The sequence below is a fragment of the Aquarana catesbeiana genome, linkage group LG03 (genome assembly GCF_042186555.1).
Source record: "Aquarana catesbeiana isolate 2022-GZ linkage group LG03, ASM4218655v1, whole genome shotgun sequence".
Lineage (NCBI taxonomy): Eukaryota > Metazoa > Chordata > Amphibia > Anura > Ranidae > Aquarana > Aquarana catesbeiana.
In genome coordinates, this window is record NC_133326.1 from 719,960,887 (window position 1) to 719,982,480 (window position 21,594).

Sequence of the window (21,594 nt, forward strand, 5' to 3'; positions counted from 1 at the left end):
TAGTTTTTTTTGAATGTGGTAGAATTTTTTCGAATTTGACAGTTTTTTCGAATGTGGTAGAATTTTTTCGAATTTGACAGTTTTTTTCGAATGTGGTAGACTTTTTTCGAATTTGATAGTTTTTTTCGAATTTGTTAGAATTTTTTCGAATTTGATAGTTTTTTCGAATGTGGTAGAATTTTTTCGAATTTGACAGCTTTTTTCGAATGTGTTAGAATTTTTTCGAATTTGATAGTTTTTTCGAATACGGTCGAATTTTTTCGAATGCGGTCGAATTTTTTCGAATTCGAATACGAAACGAAACAAATTCCGAAAACGAATGTAATGAATGCAACGAATTTAACTAAACGAATTTAGTTAAATAACGAATCGAAACGAAACTAAACTAAACGAATTTTTTCATCCTGCACATGTCTGCTTAATAATACTAATGTATTATTATTAGTATTAATACTAATGCCACCTCCGGCGGCTACTGACGATCTGGAACGAAGCCGTAAGCAGCTTCGTTCCAGCCTCCTAATTGTAAACGCGGAAGCGACGTCATGACGTCACTTACCGTTTACTCGGCTGCCAATGGCGCCGGTTTAAAAAAAATATACAGTATTCAGAATCGCCGAAAATGGCGATCTGAATACTTTGAAGTGCAAAGGAGGGATCGGGGGTCTAGACCCCCGATCCCTCCATAAAGAGTACCTGTCACCCCCTATTACTGTCACAAGGGATGTTTACATCCCTTGTGACAGCAATAAAAGTGATCAAATTTTTTTTTTTTTAAAACAAACAATTGATTAATATTAAAATAAATAAGAAAAAAAAATTCTTTTTTTAAAGCGCCCCCGTACCCATGAGCTTGCGCATCAAAGCAAACACATACGGAAGTCACGTCCACATATGTAAACGGTGTTCAAATCACACATGTGAGGTATCGCCACGATTGTCAGAGCGAGAGCAATAATTCTAGCCCTAGCACTAGGCATCATCCCGGTACTGTTTTTAGAGCCGGCGATCAGCTTTCCAGCGATAACAACCCGCTCGGCTGTTATACCGGAGGAGCGGGAGGGCACGCCCCCCCCCCCCCCCGCCACCTCCTGCTGCTCTTATGGGGCCTCCTGTTGCACCGGGACAGTGACAGTCTGGAATGAAGCCGTAACCTGGTAACCGTAAAAAAAATTTAAATCGTCGCCTATGGAGATTTTTAGGTACCGTAGCTTGTCGCCATTCCAGGAGTGCGTGCAATTATAAAGCGTGACATGTTTGGTATCTATTTACTCGGTGTAACATCATCTTTCACAGTATACAAAAAAAAATTGGGCTAACTTTACTGTTTTGTTTTTAAATTCATGAAAGTGTCCCTTTTTCCAAAAAGTTGTGTTTAAAACACCGCTGCACAAATACCGTGCGACATAAAATATTGCAACAATCGCCATTTTATTCTCTAGATTCTCTGCTAAAAAAAAATATGTGTAATGTTTGTTCTAGCAAAAAATACGGATTTTAACTTGTAAACACCAAATGTCAAAAATAGGCTTAGTCATGAAAGGGTTAACTCTAATTTTCAGTTTGATGTGTATTATATGTGAAGGTATTAGCAGTGCTCCGTGCCCCGACACCACCCTTTTTGAAGCCAATTAGAGCCTCATTGGCCTCTAATTGGCCTAAAAAAAAAAAAAAAAAATTGGAATCAATGTGTCTGGCTCCCTGCATGTAGGTTAGGGGTAGACATGTGCACAGCCAAAAAATTTGTTCATTTTCGTTTTCGTTTCATTAGTTTATAATTTTTTTCGTTTTTCGGGTCATTCGTTATGATCGCGATTCGTAAATTTGTTCATTCGTAAATTCGTACATTCGTTCATTCGTACATTCGTACATTTTTACATTTGTTCATTCGTAAATTCGTACATTCGTAAATTTGTAAATTCGAAGTTTGAAAATCCAAAAACCCGAAAATTCAAAAACTTGAAATAGTAACTATAAATTATAGGTATTGTAATTTCCTTTCAAATTTGACTGTCAGTGAACGTAACAAATACGAATTTATCCGAAGTTACGAATTATCCAAAACGAATGCTGCATCTAAACTAATGGAACGGAACAAATTAATAATAAATAATAATAATAAAACGTTGTTATTATTATTATTGTTATTTATTATTATTAATTTATTACGTTCCATTCCGTTTTTTCGGATCATTCATAACTTCGGATAAATTCGTATTTGTTACGTTCACTAACAGCCAAATTTGAAAGGAAATTACAATACCTATAAATTAAAAGTTACTAGTAATTAAGTGTTCTTGCATAGCAAGACCACTTATTGTTATCTCACATATATATTATTCTTATTATTATAGCCAAATTTACCACCCTAACTCCTCCCACAGTTTTTACACTACATAGACAAGTAATATACCGAAACGTGCGGATTGTTCCCGAATGGTGTGCTATTACTTTGTGGAACGTTTCGCCGAATGGTTCACGAAATATCGTAGTTTTTGCGGCGAAATTGGTCCCATAGGAATGAATGGGGAAACTAGAGTGGGAGATGACAAAAGCTGGAAAATCAGAACATGATTTCTAAACTGCCGCCACTCCCTCATTTTCAAGCCCACCTACACAAATCTTATATCAAAACGTTCAGCTATCCCTGCTGCCACTAAACATGTCCACGGCTAAGCCATAGTCCTGATAGTTTTCACAATATGACCATTTGTTTGCAACTCACGCCGTCCATTGACATTCATTGAAACTACACTCTAGCCCCTTCAAATTTGAAGGGCAATTTCTAAACTGCGACCGTGCCTTCATTTTTAATATTTCAGAGACATACTATGTATCAAAATCTAGGTCTGGGTCTTGTGATTCTCACAATATAAAGATCTTCGCTGTAGGATGTATAGTTTTTAAAATACGGCCATTTGTTTAGAGGTCATTTCAGGAAATTTTAGCCATTAATCAGCGTGTACTGTGTTTGTTTTGTTGCCATGGTTACCAAAGCTTCTGTTATACACAGGGGGGAGGTGGCTGGAGCATCTCAGCTGATTACAGAGCCCGGGGGAGGGGACAGACACACCATGTACTGATTTATAATAGAGGAATATGATGGGGCAGTTTTGATGGGGTAATTCTGATGGGGCAGTTTTGATGAAGCAGTATTTGGGAAGCATAAACAGGGCATGAGCGTTGCTAGGAAACAGTGGTTGTAAACACAAGATGCTGAGACACTCCAAATGCATGTGACTTCATCTGCTAGACTTGATAATGCTTGTAGACTCCTCCCACAGTTTTCACACTACAGAGACAAATAATATACCGAAACGAGCGGATTGTTCCCGATTGGTGTGTTATTACTTTGTGGAATGTTTTGCCGAATGGTCCACGAAATGACGTTTTTGCGGCGAAATTGGTCCCATAGGAATGAATGGCGAAATGTTCAAAACTAGAGTGGGAAGTGACAAAAGCTGACAACCCCATGATCAGCCAAAACATTATGACCACCCCATGATCAGCCAAAACATTATGACCGCCCCATGTAAAAAAAAAAAATAATTTTTGAAAAAAAAAAAAAATTTTTGAAAAAAAAAAATATATATTTTTGAAAAAAAAAATATTTTTGAAAAAAAAAAATATTTTTGAAAAAAAAATTTCTTTTAAAAAAAAATTATTTTTGAAAAAAAAATATATTTGAAAAAAAAAAATATTTTTGAAAAAAAAAATTATTTTTGAAAAAAAAATTACTTTAAAAAAAAAATTACTTTTGAAAAAAAAAATTACCTTTGAAAAAAAAAATTACTTTTGAAAAAAAAAATCATTTTTGAAGAAAAAAAAATCATTTTTGATTAAAAAAAATTCATTTTTGAAAAAATTCAGCTCTTTCAGCGAATGATGGAACTTTTTTACTACTATTTATACTTTTTAAAATATTAAGCTTTTTAACACTTTTCACAGTTACTCAAGCCACTCCACCCCACCCAGTTACTCCGCCCACTCCAGTTGTAGAGGCAAGAACACTTTCACAATTTCCCCAGAAATTGTACCTTTTCTAGTTAGTTTGCTATTATTTCAGATTTCCGAATTTTCGAATTTACAAATTTACGAATTCACTCATTTACTAATGTACGAATGTACGAATGCCCAAATTTACGAATGTCCAATTTTATCGAATTTACGAATATTCGGAAAAGATTAGTTAAACGGGTTTTCGTTAATTCGAATATTCCCGAATTAACAAATTTGTCGAAATTAGTTAAAAAACGAATTTGGAACTAAAGGAATTGCACATGCCTAGTTAGGGGCTGGGTGCATGGATTAGGTGGGTGGCTCCCCTGCACCCTGCATGAAGGGGTGTGATTTATGTTAAAGTGGGCGAGTTCAAATTCAACATGTACAGGCCTAGTGTACCTCCCACATTCAATATAATTCCCAAAGGTTCATGGGAAATGTAGTCACTTTTCCTGTAAAGAGAGAGGAGAGGACATGGTGAAATCACTGCTGCGACACCTCCTGCTTGGCAGAATAGAAGCCGTTTTTTTTTTTTTTGAATTACAGAGGTGACTCCCTAAAAATTCAGTTAGGCTTTTCTCTTCAATGTTAAGGAATTCCACAAATGTGATAACTGTTTAATGTTTTGTGTAGGGTGGTGTACTAATGGATAACTTTTTGCCGATCGTAGAGTTCTTCTTTAAAGTGGAGTTCCACCCACTTTTACAACTCTTCAGCATCCCTCACAAAACTGTGCACTGTAAATGAATTGGATATATATATATATATATATTTGTTTTTTTCTCAGCACTTACTGTATATCTGCTGTATTCATTTTTCACTTCCTCCTCCCTGACCGCGGCCCATTGCATCATTTCCTGTTTGCAATGCCTTCTGGGAAGGGGAGGCAACTTCCTCTGACACTGCCGTTGCTATGGAAACCTGACCTGAAACCTATTACACTGCTTGTGCTGCACTGAGCATGTGCGAGATCTGCAAGGATGAGATCCAGGAAGAAATACAGTCTGGCTTCAGATGCCCACACTTAAGATGGCCATGGCCTGCTGTAATTTTATAAAATAACAAACTACTGCTATGAACTAACAAAGCAGACCTTAGTTTACAGACTAACTTTACTAGAATACATTAAGCTTGTGTATTATAGGGGTATTTTTATTTAAAAAGTATAATTTCGGCCGGAACACCACTTTAAGCTTCTGGCAATTTCAAGGTTGTCATCTCTCCCCAAAGGATACAATCCCTGCTGCCCCGCAGACTGGATACCGATTGGCTCCAAATGCTATTATTTCCAAGAAACTATGGACACTTGGGAGAGGAGCCAGGAGGGATGTGCTAAGAATTACAGCGTTTTTCTGACCCTGAAGAACAAGGATGAACTGGTAACTGTCTGAGCTCTGGGTGCGGTGGTCCTGACCGGTGACTGGTTTTCTTTATGTGTTGCAAATGGAGTAGGTACAATGACATAAAACATTTTGGGAGAAATACGGTAGTTTACAAACTGATGTTTTCCATCCTGTTTTCTGCATACTTGGAGGACCCCCAAAGTTAAATAAATCATTGAGACTTATGGTTAGGGGCAGGGCTTTTTTTCTCAGAGAATAGGTGCAGGAACTCCCCTTTTTGGAGCCACCCCCTTTCTCCACCCCCTACCCACCTCTGAGCAACATTCCTTGGTTCCAAACCTACCAACCTCCTAGTACTGCCCTTTTAGACAATACATAACCAAATATCAATTTGTGGTGCTAAGTAATCCGTAAGGAATTTTGTAATTTTAACAAGAAAGGCAGTAAAATAGATCCCCTGCAGCCAGCAACAATAGAGCCCCAGCCAGCAACAATAGACCATCCCACACACACAAAATCCCCCCCCCCCAGCAACAATAGACTCCCGGCAGCAACAGCAGATCTCCCCACAGCCAGTATCAATAGACTCTCCGGCAGCCAGCAACAATAGACCCCTCCCCTCAACTGACCCCCCCCCAGCAATATAAGACCCACCCCCAGCAACAGTAGGTCCCCCACCAGCAACAATAAACCTCCTCAGCAACAATAGACCCCCATGAAAAAATAGGCCCCCTCCAGCTAGAATAGATCCCCCAGCAATGAGCATCAATAGACCCTGCAGCACACCCCAGCAGTACTTGCCATTACAGTCAGTGGTGAAGGTGCCGGAACTGCGTTCCCCCGCGTTCCCGCTGAAAAAAAGAGCTGGTTAGGGGGAGCTAACAACACATGTTTGAGCTGTGTTTTTAGCACCTGAATTGTTCCCACTTAAGTGGTAAACGTGATCCATTCAAGAAGCACCGCAGACACCCTGCAACCGCTCTCAATGCCCAAGGTTGCTGTTAGAGATGGGAAGGCCTGGAAAAAATGGAAACACTGGGGGGGGGGGACGGAACATTCCCCCCCTCCATTTTTTCCCAAAGTCTTTTTTGGTTTTTTGTTTTTCTAGAAAAAGTAAAAACAAAAAAGTGGTGTGAAGTATGTTCTTTTACACTGCTAAATAATGTACTGTATCTGTGCCATTGTATTCAAATTGTATAACATGAAAGATTCCTGAGACTGTTTGTAAAGTCTTAAATCATTGCAAGTTCTTTCAGCTTAAAGCTCAACCCAAAAATGGAACTTCCGCTTTTCTGGTTCCTCCCACCCTCCGGTGTCACATTTGGCACCTTTCAGGGGGAGGGGGGAGCAGATGCCTTTATAATACAGGTATTTTCTCCCACTTTCAGCGATAGATTGCCGCCATGTCCGCCCCCCCCACTGTCTTCACACAGGTCACAGAAGACAGCAGGGACCAGTGAGGACGCGCAAAGCGACTCGTGCATGTGCCATTGGGAACCAGGAAGTGAAGCCGTAAGGCTTCACTTCCTGATTCCCTTACTGAAGATGCCAGCGCCTCCACCCCGGGAGCCGAGGGTACAGATCGGCTTCAGGTGAGGACATTGCAGGCGCCCTGGACAGGTAAGTGTCCTAATATTAAAAGTCAGCAGCTGACTTAAAAAAAAAATGTGGGGCGGAACTCCGCTTTAAGACAAATACAAATCAATTAACACTGTATTTCTCTATGCAATTCTCAAACAAGGGAAATCGGCATTTTTATACACTCCATTTCATCTTCCCAGGGTAACAAAACAACTTTCATTTTCTAAAACACCCCACATTTTTTTTTTTTCAATGTTTCTGAAATTTTCAATTTTTTCTGGAAAAAAAATTGTGAAAAATGTTTTTTACTCATGACTTAAAAATTTCCAGAAATTTTACATCTCTAGCTGCTATGCATTAGCTTGGCGTTAATGGGGTTGAAATAGATGGCGAGGAGGCATCAGGTCACCTCCTTACTGTCTGTCAAATGCCTCTGCAAAGTTTGTCTGTGTGTGGGGGGGGGGAATGTCTCTTCTGTGAGCCTTCTTGTTGCTGATGCTTAGAATTCCCACCTGCTAGCTGATTGCAGTGTGTATATGTGCCGTGCCCTGTCATGGTATGAAAAGGGTTTTAGGCCGCCCAGGGTTCTCATTCAAGAAGGTTGAGGGTCGCCCAGAGTTCTCATTTAAGAAGGTTGAGGGTCGCCCAGAGTTCTCATTTAAGAAGGTTGAGGGTCGCCCAGGGTTCTCACTCAAGAAGGTTGAGGGTCACCCAGGGTTTTCATTCCAGATCGTTGATGGTCACCCAGGAATCTCATTCAAGAAGGTTGAGGGTCACCCAGGGTTCTCATTTAAGAAGGTTGAGGGTCGCCCAGGGTTCTCATTCAAGAAGGTTAAGGGTCGCCCAGGGTTCTCATTCAAGAAGGTTGAGGGTCACCCAAGGTTCTCATTCAAGAAGGTTGAGGGGTCTCCAGGGTGCACTTTTTATACAGAGGAAGCTGGAGTTTCCTCAGAGATTGGCAAAACCTGGTTTGGGTCCTGGAGCCCAGGGACTTCATAGAAAATTGGAAACTAAGAACAGGCAGCCACACACTGCAATGGGATACCAATAAAACTTCTTCATTGTAATCCAGACAGATGCAGTCACAGGAATGAATGGAAGGTTGACACGTTTCGTGCATCTTGTACTTAGTCATAACCCTACAATAAAAACGTTTTATTGGTTTCCTATTGCAGTGTGCAGCTGCCTATTCTAAGTTTTCTTGTTTGTCGCGATGGCAAGCCGGGCCAGCACCTGTGGGGTTACCTGCTGTGGTATCTCCTTGGCTCATCTGTGAGTGGTGATTTCTCCTCTGTCTTCCCGTCATAAAGACTTGGGTGGGATAAAGTCTCCAATCCTGATGAAGTCTCCAATCCTGGATCCAGGTTTTGTGGACAATCAACATACCAATTGTGTGTGCAGGGCTTTTACAAGAGATGTGACAGAGAAAAGCTAAAAAAAAAACTTTGTGAGGGAAACCCATTTGTTGGCGTGAACTTTGTTTTAATAAAAGTGAGCAAGATAGCCCTAAAAATAAGATTTAAGTGAGTGGCTGCTTTGCAATGTTCAGCTGGATCTCACAATAAATACTGTATATATAAAACTTTTTTTTTAGGGGGGGGGGACTTGTGCGATCCTTCTACTTCAACCTACCAAAGTAAAATGGAGACAATGTTTCTTCCAGTGTTATAATTCTGCTAACTAATTTTTTCTCTCTAATCTAGGAGTTCCTGCAGCCCTTCATTGTAGGAGATAGATACTGGATAGGACTGCGGCGGGACACCCAGAACAGCGATCGCTGGCTGTGGGTAGATGGGACTCCTCTCACATTCAGGTAAGTGTATCCAGACATTAAAGCAGACAATTTTTTTTTTTTTTAAACCTGTAAGGCAAAAGGCATAATGAGCTAGTATGCAACACATACTAGCTCATTATGAAACACCTTAGAATGAGGCATCGGCAGCTGATCCCGGTCCACACCGAGGGAGCTGACATTTTCCCTCGGCGTGTCTTCCTGACATCAGCGGCTGCAGGCAAAGTGAATATCTCCTAAACCGCACAGGTTTAGGAGATATTCCTTTTACCTACAGGTAAGCTTTATTATAGGCTTACCAGTAGGTAAAAATAAAAAAAAAGGGTATACAACCGCTTTAAAGGAAATCAGTCAGCAAAGACACAAGAAACAAAGTAATACCACTCTACTTCCCCATCCCACTAAGGGCTCATTTACACTATTGTTAGCCATCTGAAAAATTATCTAAGGAGGCTGCTGGTAAACTCATTGCTAGGTTTCAAGGCCACTGTCTGCCCATACACAAAGCAATCCCTCAAAGTCCACAACAAAGTCCTTAAAAACAAAGCAGTTATGCTAACTTATTACTGCTGAAAAGGCTTTAACCGTACATAACTGATTGGTATGCACACTCCATTATTATACCAAGTCTCAGACTCAAGTGGGTTGGGTGAACAAATAGATAATTGCATGCACCTGTGAAAGTTTAAAAAACGACACATACAAATCTCGACTGGTGAAAAAACACATATAATAACATAAAAATGATGAGCATGTGGGAGGTGCGCATGTGCGGAGCTCCGATGATGGCGGCTTAAGCTATAAGCTTCGACCACAGCCATTAGACCAAGTGATGCCACACCCCACCATGATCCGGAGATAGCAGGGCTCCTAGGGATCACTACCATGTTGGTCAGCGGTGCCCGGAGGGACACGCCAGCTAGGAGCCAATTCTCAGGCCCCAGGCATTTACAATATGGTGCCCGGCTTACAGCATGAGGATGACACAGGGGGAGAGGACACTGAAAGGTTATGGAGCATTCTCCTCACAATGCCCCCTCCCAGGACCTGTTGCAGTGAGTACCCACATGGCTACTGCCCCTTCTCCATCTTCTACGGAGTCTTTACTGGAGAGAAACCTGGATGATATTTTATTAACCCCCCCATGGGGGACATTGAGGGGAGCCCAACAATGCCTGGCCTACCTACCCAGACCCCCAGAAGACCCCTCTAAACCTCTCCACAGTAATTATCACCTTTTTTAAGATGTTATCCCAGGGACTGGCACAAACTGCCACTCAAATTACTTCAATTATACAGGCTGACCTCCACAACCTTGATGCCAGAACTTGACTGAGTTCCTTAAGGACCCTCGGGTGCAAGCCATCTGGCCCCAGTGACCATCCCAATAACCATTGCCAGCTTCTTGGCTTAAGCATTCTGGATCATCCAAGTGTCCTCCGCAGAGTCCAATAACCAAAGTTTGGCATAAGCAGCAATATAAGAAATCCTGAGATTCCCATCCTCCATGATTTTGAACGCCATGCTCAAGGGTTCTTCAACTTTTTGCCACCCATCTCAGTTATTTGTGGACTACCCTCCCCTTTTTCCATTTCATCCACCCGTCTCTTTAGGACTGACAGACATCATTGTCCCCTATACTTCCTACCAATTTTTGGACTATCAATCACTTTTATGCTCCACCCTTTTTTTTCCTTGCTTGCCGGGTTGTCTTGTGTCTGAGAGACCCTGGAAGGTTTCCTTTTTGCCCTCCTGGCTTTCACCCACCTAAGACTTACTGTTGTTACACTTGATTGCACTAGTCACCTTCCATTTGGAACTCTTCCATGCCGTGAAAATTCCTCCACTTCCAGTTAAAATTTTTGTATTCATGTTTTAAATTCATGTTATATACTGTACTCGTATTCTTAGCCCTTTCTCACCTTGGTGATGTTTGGGTTTGGGTTCGGTTTGGTTCTATCTCTTTTAAATAGACTGAAACTTTGACTGACATCTCAGGGAGGGAAATTCTTGTGAGAATGGGATCTATGGCCTCAGGGGGAGCTTTACCCTCTGGAAATTGTTTTCAAGGTGTCGGTTCAGGCCGGTGTGATTTACATGCTTCTCCATCTGTCTCAGTGTTGTGGATGTCTCTTAAGACTGGGACAGATTTTTGTCCGCAGTTTCAGCAGATACCTTTTTGGTTTTTGATTACGCGGGATGAGACTGGCTCTCTCCCACTCCTCAAGGTTCCTGTTTGTGTTTTCTTCCCCTTCTTTTCATTTTTTCCTCTTCTCCAGACATTGAGGGTTCCCTGTGACCGCACAAATCCCGATCTTAGTTTTCTTGGACCATTCTCGCCTCCACCTCATGGACACTATTATGCTGGGAAGGGCAAATTTCCGCTTTGTAAAATGCTTGACTCCTTCTCTGCTCCATAATGCCGACAGACACCACCTCATTCCCATTACGCATTGCCTCACATAATTTTTAGGGTTTTTACTCCCCGATAAAATGCAGAAAATTCTTTCAGCAATATCACCAGAATTTAGATATTCCCCTTTTACAGGAGACTCACTTCCCCAAACAATACAATCCTACCTTTATCCACCACAAATATCCCCAGTTCTATTTGGCTAACGCAGAAAATAAAACTAGAGGGGTTGGAAATTCTTTTTTCCAAATGCACCACTTTTTCCCTAAAGAAGGAAATTAGGGACCCAGAGGGTAGATTCATATTCCTCTCAGGCACAGTTAAGGGATCCTCCTTCACCTTTGTCTCATATTATGCCCGGAACCATTGACAAGCATCTTGTTTCTCATCTATGCTGGTCCTCAGTCTTTTATAGACTTGAATGTGACCCTAGATCAAATGCTGGGTAAATCAGGGGTGTGGTCATTCCCGGCTTTTGTGCTCCCTAAACAAAGTTCACAAACAGCTAAACTTTTTCACTCTTATGGGCTGGTTGATATTTGGAGAGAATTTTACCCAACCGACTATACACACCTTTCAGCGCCTCACCAAACCTATTCTAGGATAGATCACATCTCCACAACTTCACCAGCCATCCCTTTTGTCCCTAAGTCGCTAATTAGAGATTCCCCTCTGTCTGATCATGCCATGGTCCTGATGTTTCTTTCGAAGCCTCATGGCCCAAGTTGCCCTTGCCGTTGGCGCATCAATGAATCATTACTGAGTGATCCTGTACAATGTAAAATGTTGGAAAAGGAACTCGGGGAATATTTCAAAGTCAATGACACAAGGGAAATCTCATCTGAGATGCTTTAGGCAACGCACAAAGTGGTCATTAGAGGAAAACTTATTTAGATATCTTCCCAGGGCAAACGGGAAAGAAGGGCCGAGATTTCTCGTCTTGAACGTGAATTTCATAGACTCAGCTTGATTGTCGTTGAACTTGCCATTGACTACCAAGGCTGAAAAGAGTCTACATTGAACCAATTTCCATTTTTATGCATTCCAGGACAAAATTGGTTTCAGGATGGCAGCCAAATTGACAGAAAAAATGCATTATTTTTCCTTTCCTAAAGTTCGCTCCTCTACTGGTTCACTCATGCAGAACCCCGAGTGGATAATGGCTACTTTCCATGGATTCTACTGTAGACTACTGTATATAGGGCCAATAACCAGGCTCCCTGTAAACATTGATCGGATTTTCTGAATGAGATCCCACTCCCCAAACTAGCATCCGAACATCGGGATAGTCTTGAAAAAAACCCATAGCGGACACAGAAGTCTTAGATGTAATTAAAAACCTCAAGAGAGGCTCTGCTCCGGGTCCAGATAGATCAGTGTTTCTCAGCTCCAGTCCTCAAGGCACCCCAAACAGGTCATGTTTTCAGGCCATTATTTTGCACAGGTGATTTGATCACTTTCACTGCCTTAGTAATTACCACAGCCATTTAATCTGAGGGAAATCCTGAAAACATGACCTGTTAAGGTGCCTTGAAGACTGGAGTTGAGAAACACTGAAATAGATTCTCGGTTTGCTATTATAAGGCTTTTATCTATACCCTCTCCCCTTATATGACAAGGTTTTTTAACTATCTCCGAAAAGGCTCCACATTGGATAGCGATGCCAATTTGGCTTAAATATTAGTTATCCCTAAACCGGGTAAGGACCCTTCAGAAGTAAGTAATTAATTATCTCATTGATCAATAATGTTTTAAAAATTCTAACCAAAAATTTTGCTAATAGAATATTCATTTTTATAGGCCGTTATATTCCTAAGGATGAAGTAGGCTTTATCCCAGGGAGACGGGGCCTGATCGAATTAGTAGAGCCATTGATGTGATTACACTTCTGCGATCAAGATGGGATGGAGGCCCCCCAGGAGGGCTTCCTAATTTTTATCGATTTACAAAAGGCTTTTGACACAGTTGAGTGGTTTTATCCGTTCGATGTTCTGGCTAGGTGGGGATTTGGCCCTCAATTTCTACAGATTATTCATGCTTTATATTCCAACTTGAGTTCCCGAGTGAGATTGCAAGGCCATTATTCTGACCCGTTCTCTATTTCTAAAGACACGAGACAGGGATGCCCCCTCTCCCCCTCAATTTTTGCTCTTGCAATCGAGACCCTTGCCATAGCAATCAGAAGCCACCCAGATATTCATGGGGTGAAAGTTGGACATTAGACTCACAAGTGCGCTCTTTCCGTAGAGGATCTGCTTCTTTTTTGTCACCTCTCCCCTAATTTCTACCCCGAACATTTTACAACTTTTACATGATTTCGGGAAGGTTTCAGGCTTACAAGTGACTATGTCAAAATCTTCAGCACTGAATGTCACCACTGCAGCCCCCTTAGTCGAAAGTCTCAAGAATCATTTTTCTTTCACCTGAAGAAAAGAGGGGAACATTTGGGACTTTAAGTGAGACGTAAGGGAAAGGTTACACCTCCATCCCTGTGTTGTATGTAACATAAAGGGGGGGGGGTAGTTTTTGGGACTTTGAATGAGGTGTGTGGTGAGACCAAACAAATCATGCAGGTAAAAACATCCATATGTTTATTACTAAACCATTGAATGGCATAACATAATACAACATATCATGCATAGTACAATAATCGAATTACATTGGAAAGATTATTTAATCACATGGCACATAAGAATAGAAGATATGCATATTAGATATTAGAGAGAATGTAGTCTGATAAAAACATAAATTGGTAAAACCATTTGGAATGTCAGTATGCACTGGATGCATCAAGGTAGGCTCGACGCGTTTCGTGGACTGCATGCACTCATCAGGAGACAGGCATCCATGTTCTAAAAAAGAAGGCATATATGACCATTATAGTCTAGTGTATCAACCACCATAGAGAACTTAATAAAAAGAAGGGTTGTGGGACTTTAAATGAGGTCTATGGCATATAAGTCAAAGTTACCTCCATCCCTAATTCTGATAAGAAGCTAACTGAAAGGTTGGGACTTTAGATGAAGCATGCAATTGAAATAAGTAAATTTCTGTAAAAAGTTTATTACATGTATCAACGGGTAAAAACCAAAACGCACATCACTGTGAGTCTGATATAAATTTCATATATATACATACATAGTAAATACATATACACACACACACACATAAATGCAGGGGCACAGTACTACATGGTAGTTCAATATAAGTTGCTGAAATAATGAATAGATAATCACATAATAAAAGGTAGGTGTCTAGTCGGACATTCAATCAGACATAGTTGTTGCACATATCTTGATGTTGCTATAAGTAAATGACGCATTGGTATGGCATCAGTAGCTCGACGCGTTTCGTGGTTGGTTACCACTCATCAGGAGCAATTGTGACCAGGATGTCTAAAGGGTATAAACAGTAGGTCAGACTGGGTGCAAGCATATAACATTATTATTAAATTAAGGGGAAGTAGTATAACATCCACCCATACTCACAAAACTAGCCATGGGTCTCGGGTGTGGCAACATCACTGACGGTGGGTTTGGGTCAACATCTAGCATGGGAGCTGAGGCGGCACAAAAAGGCATAGCATCAGGGAACAGAAAATAAATTGTGCTGATGAGGTGTGTTTGGACAATCTCCAGAAAACCCATGGTGATGTGGGATTGGTCATCCCAAACATCTAGGAATAAACATGAAATGGGTATATTAGTATTAAATAGTTAATTTGGAAATCTGGTCAGATAATCCATGGTGATGTGGGATTGGTCGTCCCAAACATCATGAGAATTAGAAGGTGATGTAAAGATAAGTGTATCAAAGCCCATTTGGTGAGCAAAACCAATAATTTGGCTGGGGTGAAATATTATAATTAGTGTGCTAATGAGAAAGTTTGTGCAGTTGCAACTAATGAAAAAGTGTAAAAAAGATGATAAAAACTGAACACCAGAATTGAAAAAAGTGAAAGGCAGTACAGACTGCCAACAAAGTTACCTGTAGTCTCAGTATGAAAAACTTGTGTGCGGTTGTTCAGCGGTGCCAAAAAAAAAGGAAAATCTGTTCCCATGATGAGGAGTTATATGCTCCTCTCCAGCCAATGATATGCTGCCAACGTCACGCAGGCTGGTGGGAGGGGGAGAGAAGATGCCGACATCTGGGCGGGGATCGCTTGACGTTTGGCACCAAAATCCTCCCCCACATAGCCGCGGATGTATATAAACAAAGCGCCGGCGCCATGACGCCGACATTGTCGACGCCGGATGCGTGACGTCGATGCACAGCGAGGTGTCAGCCCAAGCCTTCAGCCGTAGGACAAGGAGGGAGGGGACGGACTCTTGGTGTGCATCGCAGCTCCCAAATTGCCAGTGAGACCACAACCCCACCAGAGACAGCTCGGCGGCCACCGGAGTGACTCCCCTTGTGTCAGCCAAGTTGAAGTAACAGGCGCATGCGTGATGGGACGCCCAACCAGGACATCACACGCACAGCGCAAGGTGCATGGCATCGATGCGCGATGGAAACGCCCGCCCAATCCCCTGTCTCCAAAACGCTGTAGAGGAGGGGAGAGGGAGGGCACCCAGCGAGAATCGTAGCTCCTGGGAATCCAAACATGTACCAGCCCACTGGCCGCAAACCACACGATACCCCATTAGTTCAAATGAGTGGGAGGGCCAGCAATAATGCACATCAGTGCGAGCCATGCACTATAAACCATATATTGGAAATATGGTCTAACCAGTTGGGGCCAGCCGTAAAGATTTATGGTCTCAAAACACATAACACACACTTCCACCCCTATTAATGAAGAAATAGGGGGATACTTTTAGGACTTTGAGTGAGACGTAAGGGAAAGTTTACGCCTCCATTACTGTGCTGTATGCACCATAAGTTTGGGGAGTTTTTGGGACTTTGAATGAGGTGTGTGTGGTGAGATCAAACAAATCATGCAGGTAAAAACATCCATATGCTTATTGCTAATCCATTAAATATCATAACATATTACAACATATCATGCACAGTACAATAATCAAATTACATTGGAAAGATTATTTAATTGCATGGCATAGAAGATATGCATATTAGACATTAGACACAATGTAGTCTGATAAAAGCATAAATTGGTAAAACCAATTGGAATGTCAGTATACACTGGATGCATCAAGGTAGGCTCGACACGTTTCGTGGACTGCATCCACTCATCAGGAGCCATGCATTCATGTTCTAAAAAAGAAGGCATATATGACCACTATAGTCTAGTGTATCAACCACCATTGAGAACTTAAGGTCGCTACAAGACTGCTGGCTATACCTAAAATCACTCACATAAGAACCAGAACGTGTGATAGCGCATGCCAGGGACCGTCCAACTATGTCTCGCCCGGGAGCTGAAAAAGGGATTCGATAGGAGAAGCTAGGCGTGTGGCCGCAATCCCCCATGGAAAGTGAGTGCGTCATATCATGGTAAATGGGAATTCTGGAACGTGTAAAATGAAGTAAAAATAGTTGTATATACCCATATCCATGTATATAGATATGTAAGAATAGAATCCATAGCCAGTGGCGTTGCTAGGGGGGGGTGCGGGGGGTGCGGGCCTCACCTGGGTGACACCGGGGGCTGGGACTAGGTGGAGGTGGGAGAGGCTCCAGTCTCGGGTGCAGTGTGCTAGCGTGGATTGGAGTGCCATTGGGAGCATTTGCCGACATCTCCTGCGGGGTGTCCCTGGGTCTCTAGCGCAGTGATTGCCGAGACTGTAGCAGTTGGTATCTGTCCCAGCCGGCTGCATGTTAGCAGTGTCCGAGCACCGAGGGAAGTTTCCCGCAGCTTCCTCCTCTGCTTTGGTGAGTCAGGACAGGAGGAGGAGCCTGGGAAGGAGATCTAGAGGCGCTGAGGACACGGTAACTGATAACCAGTAATTCTGTGCTGGGGGCAGGGATCTGAAGATATGTGTGATAGGAGGAAATGGGATTTATGCTGGGAGGGATTAAGAGGTTTTTTTTTAATGGGAAAGTCTAGAGGCGAGTGCCTTTGTATTGGGATGGGGGGTTGTGCTTGTAGGGGGGATTTGGTGGGTGAGGGGTAAATATCTGTGCTGAGGGTGGCTTGGGTGGGGGAATAAGAGAATTTGTGTAAGAAGAGGGGGATTACTACTTGAAGGGGTATATGGGGGTGGGGATTTGTGATCAGAGGGGAGATTTGGGGGGGAGGTGGGAGGGATTTATGCTAAAGGGAGGGATATGGGATGATTTGTGCTGAGTGGGGCGATTTGGGGGGGTAAGAGAGTTTGTATAAGATGGAGAGGTTTGGGGGGATTTGTACTTGGAAGAGGGATATGGGGGGCATTTTGTGCTGAGAGGAGAGATTTGTGCTGAAAGGGGGTATATGAGGGTGATGACTTGTGCTGGGAGGGGGAAATGGAGGGGTAGTATTGTGCTGAGAGGGGGTATTTGTACTGGAGGGGGGCATATGGGGGTGAGAGACACCCAGCACATAGTTCTTTAGACGATGGGGGTGACACCATGTTTTGCCACACCAGTTAACACCAACCCTAGTGACGCCACTGATTCCATCAGTCCAGTCTGCATTAAAGGGCCGATTAAAAGATAGCCAAACTGACAAATTCCTCAATGTAGATACTTCTTATCTACAAGCATGGAGCACAAGCCCAGGTTTAAAGAGTTGATTCTTCTCCTTTAAATTCTACCTCCACTAGTCCTGTAACCAACTAAACAAATGCAGGGAAGTAAATCTCCTCACCTGACCAGTGGTGTTCACTGCACACTCAGGCTCAGCCTCAGACTGCCAGGCTACAGTCTTCATTGACATATCCGGGAGCTGGAGACACATCCAACCAACCAGCAGTGCACTGATCTCTGAACATAGCAGCGCTGGGCAGCCTGTGATAGCGGGAGACCATGTCAGCAATAAATCAGGCTGAGCTGTGCAGAGAGCGTTCTGTTATCATGTGAGGGGATAAGGTAAAACACGCTATTTCCCTGTATTGTTTTTTAAATCCTGTACAAAGAGAGAAGGAAACTGCTTGAGCTCTAAGTGTGCCCCCTGCCTCTACACAGAGATACTGCGCCCAGGGCAGGTGCCCCTCCCGCCCATGCCTTGTACCGGCTCTGCTTAAGTTGTAAGCATACTGTGATGGAAGTCACTTTGGGTGGGGAGCTCATGGAAGCCAGCTTACTTTAGAAAGGTCGGGAAACAGCTCCACAGGCCCCTCTTATTTGTAAGTTTTGATTTCTGTACAAAGAGAGAAGGAAACTACTTGAGCTCTTAGTGTTCCCCCTGCCTCTACACAGAGATACTGCGCCCAGGGCAGGTGCCCCTCCCACCCATGTCTTGTACCAGCTCTGCTTAAGGTGTAAGCATACTGTGATGAAAGTCACTTGGGTAGGGGGGCTCATGGAAGCCAGTTTACTTTAGAAAGGTTGGGAAACAGCTCCACAGGCCCCTCTCATGTGTAAGTTACCCAGTGTCTATTAGGGGCACAGGGTGACCATGAAAATGATGGACAACTACTTAATGGACACTGAGAATGTGGTATGGATTACTTCAGATGAGACAGGAATATTTATCTTCATATATTTCTTGAGGGATATTGTTGATAAATATTACTTTCCCAAAGTAACTGGACTATCCCTTCAAAAAACACCCAAAATGTCCCTTCTGAACAGTAAGCAAGTCAGATGTTCCAAATCTACCCAGAGACTCATACATTTCATTATGCTAAGATTACAATAGCCAGAGGCCTGGAAATAGCAGACAGTATCCTTTTCAGCAGCAAAACGTAAGGTCTCCTGGATAATGACTCAGGAGAAGTCAGCTAGCCTTCTTCTAGATACCACGGATAAATTTGAAGCAAACCTTGGAAGACTTATATCCAGCTACCTCCAAGATGGATAGTCATGTATTTTACTCTGGTAGAACCATTGGTGCCTTCTCCTTATGCATCTGTATGCTATTTCTTATTTTACAGATCGTTTAGTCCAGCTAACCCTCATTATGTCTACTTTAGTGAATGTTTGACTTATGCCGCGTACACACGGGCGGACTTTTCGACCGTACTGGTCCGATGGACTTTCGACGGGTTTTTGACGGACTTCAGATGGACTTTTGAATGAACTGACTTGCCTACACACGATCACACCAAAGTCCGACGGATTCGTACGTGATGACGTACGACCGGACTAAAATAAGGAAGTTGATAGCCGGTAGCCAATAGCTGCCCTAGCATGGGTTTTCGTCCGTCGGACTAGCATACAGACGAGCGGATTTTTCGACCGGACTCAAGTCCGTCGGACAAATTTGAAGCATGTTCCAAATCTAAAGTCCGATGGAGCCCACACATGGTCGGATTGTCTGCCGGATTTGGTCTGTCGGACCAGTCCAGTTGAAAAGACCGCCCATGTGTACACGCCATTAGGAACTCATGGATAGTATCTCTTCTTGCTTTTTCATTAACACTCCCTTGCTTACATCATCAGTTTTTTTTTTATTTGGATTTTATATAGCATGACTCTTTACTACATCAATACATATACTAAAAGTATATTACAGATTGGCTGTGATGCCCTCTACCCCGTGACGCAGTTTGATCCCATATGGGGTGTTGTGAAGTGGTGGGTGACATCTTAGCCATATCTCATGTGTTATTACTGCACCCGATGTTCAGAAGCATTTTTGACTCATGTTTTGCCTCTGTACGCAAATATGGTCTTTCGATAAATGGAACATGTTATTTTGTACTAAAGATTGTACCATTGTTTCCTATTTCTATATGAAAAAAATCAATAAAAAACTATTGAAGGAAATATCACTGTCCCATCTGAAGTAATCCAAGCCACAATCTCAGTATCCATTAAGTAGTTGTCCATCATTTTCTCGGTCACCCTGTGCCCCTAATAGACACAGGGTAACTTACATATAAGAGGGGTCTGTGGAGCTGTTTCCTGACCTCTTTAAAGTAAGTTGGGTTCGATGAGCCCCCCCCACCCAAAGTGATTCCCGTCACACATACCAAGACACTTTGGACAATTTCATGCTCCGAACTTTGTGGCAACCGTTTGGGGATGACCCCTTCCTGTTCCAAAATGACTGCACACCAGTGCACAAAGCAAGGTCCAAAAAGACATGGATGAGCGAGTTTGGGGTGAAGGAACTTGACTGGCCTGCAGAGAGTCCTGACCTCAACCCGATAGATCACCTTTGGGATGAATTAGAGCGGAGACTGTGAGCCAGGCCTCCTTGTCCAACATCAGTGCCTGACCTCACAAATGCCCTTCTGGAAGAATGGTCAAACATTCCCATAGACACACTCCTAAACCTTGTGGATGGCCTTCCCAGAAGAGTTGAAGCTGTTATAGCTGCAAAGGGTGGGCCAACACAATATTGAACCCTACGGACTAAGACTGGGATGCCATTAAAATTCATGTGGGTGTAAAGGCGTCCCGATACTTTTGGTAATATGAGGGATCATCATCAGCATTCCGACTTTACAAAGAATGCAACAAGAAATGTAAGGGTGCAATCAGGGTGGCTAGGATAGAACACAAAAGACACATAGCGGAGGAGAGTAAGAGAAATCCCAAGAAATTCATGTGGGTGTAAAGGCAGGCGTCCCAATACTTGGTTGCAACTGCTGTCCGCCTCTTGTTAGTTTATATAGGCTGAGAGGTCTCTGCTATTCGCAGGCCGCAGTCATTCCAGCCCCATGAATCTGGTGGCTGCATGAAAACGGCCTAGTGTGAAGGAGGCCCAAATGTGAAATATTCTGATCTTCTCATTTTTCTTCTTTTTGCAGTTTGTGGGAAAAAGGAGAACCCAACAACTTAGGAGGTCATGAAAACTGCATAGAGCTTAGGAAAAACATTTGGTTACTAAATGACTATCCTTGTGATGATAAGAAACGTTCTATATGTGAAGCTCTCTCGAGGTGCTGAGATATGCTCTCTGTATACTGTGACCTCTCTTCTCTGTATGATATCTGCTTCCATGCCACAGGAGTTCCATGACTGTACTAGGAGGTTAGGTTGTGGGAAACCATTTGCTTTTGCTCCATGTTTTATTTCCATTGAATGAGACCATATACCATGAGGTATATATATATATATATATATATATATATATATATATATATATATATATATATATATTGTACTTATCGGCATATAACACGCACTTTTTTCCCCTGAAAATCAGGGGAAAATCGTGGGTGCATGTTATAGGCTGATCCCCGCCGATTTTGTGTTATCGGAGCGATCGCGGCAATTGCCGCGGTCGCCGCCGACATACACAGCCTTGGGTAGATTCAAATATGGCGCCGAGACTGCAGGGCTTCGTCGGAGCCGAGATACACATACCCGAGTGTTCTCGGCTTTTTTCGGGGCCGCCGTCACGCCCAGTCCCGCCCTTGGACCTGTGTTATGTCCATCATAGGGCAGGACTGGGCGTGACTGTGAGCGGG

The 21,594-nt window shown here is 42.7% G+C and overlaps 1 protein-coding gene across 1 annotated transcript in view; it reads left to right on the forward strand.

Moving 5' to 3' along the window:
* Positions 1 to 21,277, forward strand: part of LOC141134916 (CD209 antigen-like protein C) — a 68,430-nt gene extending 47,153 nt beyond the window's left edge. Inside the window, exons 5-7 of the mRNA XM_073624349.1 lie at positions 5,233 to 5,381; positions 8,630 to 8,739; positions 20,932 to 21,277. Of these exons, the coding sequence (XP_073480450.1) occupies positions 5,233 to 5,381; positions 8,630 to 8,739; positions 20,932 to 21,070 (398 nt within the window). The 3' untranslated portion in view covers positions 21,071 to 21,277. The remainder of the gene's footprint in view (positions 1 to 5,232; positions 5,382 to 8,629; positions 8,740 to 20,931) is intronic.
* The last annotated feature ends 317 nt before the right edge of the window (positions 21,278 to 21,594 follow it).